Source organism: Alosa alosa, chromosome 17 (assembly GCF_017589495.1).
Source record: "Alosa alosa isolate M-15738 ecotype Scorff River chromosome 17, AALO_Geno_1.1, whole genome shotgun sequence".
Taxonomy (NCBI): Eukaryota; Metazoa; Chordata; class Actinopteri; order Clupeiformes; family Clupeidae; genus Alosa; species Alosa alosa.
Genome location: NC_063205.1, coordinates 25665638 through 25668137, shown reverse-complemented (window position 1 = coordinate 25668137; position 2500 = coordinate 25665638). Strand labels below are relative to the sequence as shown.

General features: G+C 44.2%; 1 protein-coding gene across 1 annotated transcript in view; it reads right to left on the bottom strand.

The window, feature by feature from the left end:
* Nucleotides 1–2500, bottom strand: part of pdzrn4 (PDZ domain containing ring finger 4) — a 57607-nt gene that overhangs the window by 18356 nt on the left and 36751 nt on the right. The window contains 1 exon segment of the mRNA XM_048267607.1: nucleotides 2294–2500. This exon segment is cut by the window's right edge and continues 44 nt beyond it. Within this exon segment, the coding sequence (XP_048123564.1) occupies nucleotides 2294–2500 (207 nt within the window).

The following is a 2500-nucleotide window of genomic DNA, read 5'->3' as shown; positions in this document are numbered from 1 at the left end:
TAGCAACTATGCTTTTGGGAAACGCACCCCAGATAAGCAATCGAGGCCTTTCCATTTTTCTGCTTGTATCATTTTGCTATGCGTATCAGAGGGTCGTAATTAACAGTCTCGGAAGAGCCTCTACGCAAACTCATAAATGCGTCTACCTGATCAGGCCCTGGCGGTTCTTTTATTGGACAGCGCTGCGTGTCAGCCATGCTTCATAACTCCTCCATTTATTACCCGCGCGGCCTGCTCTGCTTTATGAGACGGCTCCAGGACGGTGTCTGTGTCGGAGGCCCTTTCTCATAACTGATGTTGGATCATGTTTGTCTATAAAAATAATCTCATTTCTCTCTCTCTTTCTGTTCCCCGCACCCCTCTCTCTCTCTCTCTCTCTGTGTGTTTGTGTGTCTGTGTGTGAATGTGTGTTTGTCTATGTGTGAGCATGCATGTGTGAGAGCGTGTGTGTCTGTGTTTGTGTGTGTGTGTGTGTGTGTGTGTGTGTGTGTGTGTGTGTGTGTGTGTGTGTGTGTGTGTGTGTTTGTGTGTGTGTGTGATAGAAGAGAGCAAGTAGCCCATATGATTTCCGTTTTATATGGCAGTTTGATGTGATGTTTGGTGGGTCTGTTGAGGCCTGTAAATAGCACAGGGCTAAACGCTGCGCTCTGCTGCTCTGTGCTGCTCTGTGCTGCACTGCTCTGCATGCTGTGCTCCTCCATTGGCCTTAATCACCCTGTAAAACAGGGTATGTGTGGAACTGCCTGGAGCTTTTACATGCCAGATTGGGCCCAGTATCCTCTCACTGGTGTGGGAATAGAGCGGAGTTGTGCTCTATAGTGATTCTCAATCATTTCACCTGAGCCTATGAGCAATGCTAATAGGCTACTAAACGCTACTGATGTGGTTGAGGGATTATCTGGAAAAGCTAACTCTAGCCATGCTACATTCCATAGACCATTAGGTCCAATGTAATAAGCTATTCAAACAATAACAACAACACATTGAATTTATTTAGCACGTCATCACGGCAAAGTGCTTTACAGTGAAGGGGGAACCTACAGTAACTAACCACCACTAATGTGGTTATTAAGGAACTGTATGTGGATACCACTCTAATATGCAGCCTAACCCTAAACCCTAAAGTATACAAAGTATAAATGTGTGACTCCTAGTTATGTAGTATGTACACTTTTTATACAAATAATTATACCACACAACCATAACCACACAATAATAATAATAATAATAATAATAATAATAATAATAATAATAATAATAATAATACTCTTCATTTGTATAGCACCATTTCATGCACAGAATGAAGCTCAAAGTGCTTTACATTTGGAGCATTTAACACAATGTATTCAACAGTAGTTACAGTGTAATAACAGGGCTAAAATGTAACTTCACAATTGCATACTATTTTTTTCATGTGAGATGGCATCTGTCTATCTTTCTCTTTCTTTCTTTAATTTTACTTTCCATCTTTCTTGCTACATTATTTCATTTATTTTTGTTATTATTTACTTAGTTATGTGCATTCAATGATTCTTTTATCTATGCTGCTTATTCTTGCTCAGGCTTGCTCTTCTCATTAAAGGTGCTATAAGCGATGTTGGGCAACGTCACTTCTGTTGACGTTCAAACGAAACAGAAAGCTAGCTCGCTACTTTCTCCCCCTCACTCCCATGCAATTGAAACCCTCCTAAACGCGCATCTCGTCGGTTATTGGCTGGAACACTGTTGCACAAGTTTGTTTTTGTTGCCATTTGTGGAGCCTGGGCTATCTACAAAGACCGCATTTTTTTTTTACAGTGTGTTCAGTGGACAGGCAGCTAGCGAATAGTGAGGAGATGTTTGCTGTATGTGACAAAAAGTGTTAGCCTTAAAGACGTGACATCGCTTAGAGCACCTTTAAACCTCTCCTGATGGATTGCTGTGTGCCTGTAGTGTTAGCAAAGTCCTTTTAGGCAACTCCCTCCACTCGGCGGCCATATTGCAACGCTTTTTGGGGACTTATCGGGCATCTATGTTAGCAGAAATGCGTGTGCGCAAGGCTTCACGACACCAACCTTGCTCCAGCGGCAAGATCACAACCCATGATTGGCACAATGTCTTCACAAAACACCACATGATTGGCTCAATGTATTCACATGTCGACTGTTTTGCCACGTATGCGGCGGGATATGTGTAGACAACTGCCATATTGGCGCTACAAACTAACCCCATGCATTTCTATGGAGGATTTTTTGAGTGTGTCTCTTCATTAGAGAGTCTCTGGTGTTAGTGCGCTGGCACGGCCCTACTGTACCTGTCCGAGAGCAGGAAGGGGCATATATCGGGCACGGGTGGCGTAGCAGGCCGCAGCTTGGCGAGTGCCATGATGTGCTCGAAGGTGATGTCCGTCTGCGTGCACACGTCCACCATGCACACTTCCTGCATGTTGCCATGGCTGCAGCCGTTGCCAGGGTTACGACGCAGCACCTGCACCACGATGGGCTCCTTCCGTAGTGCCTCC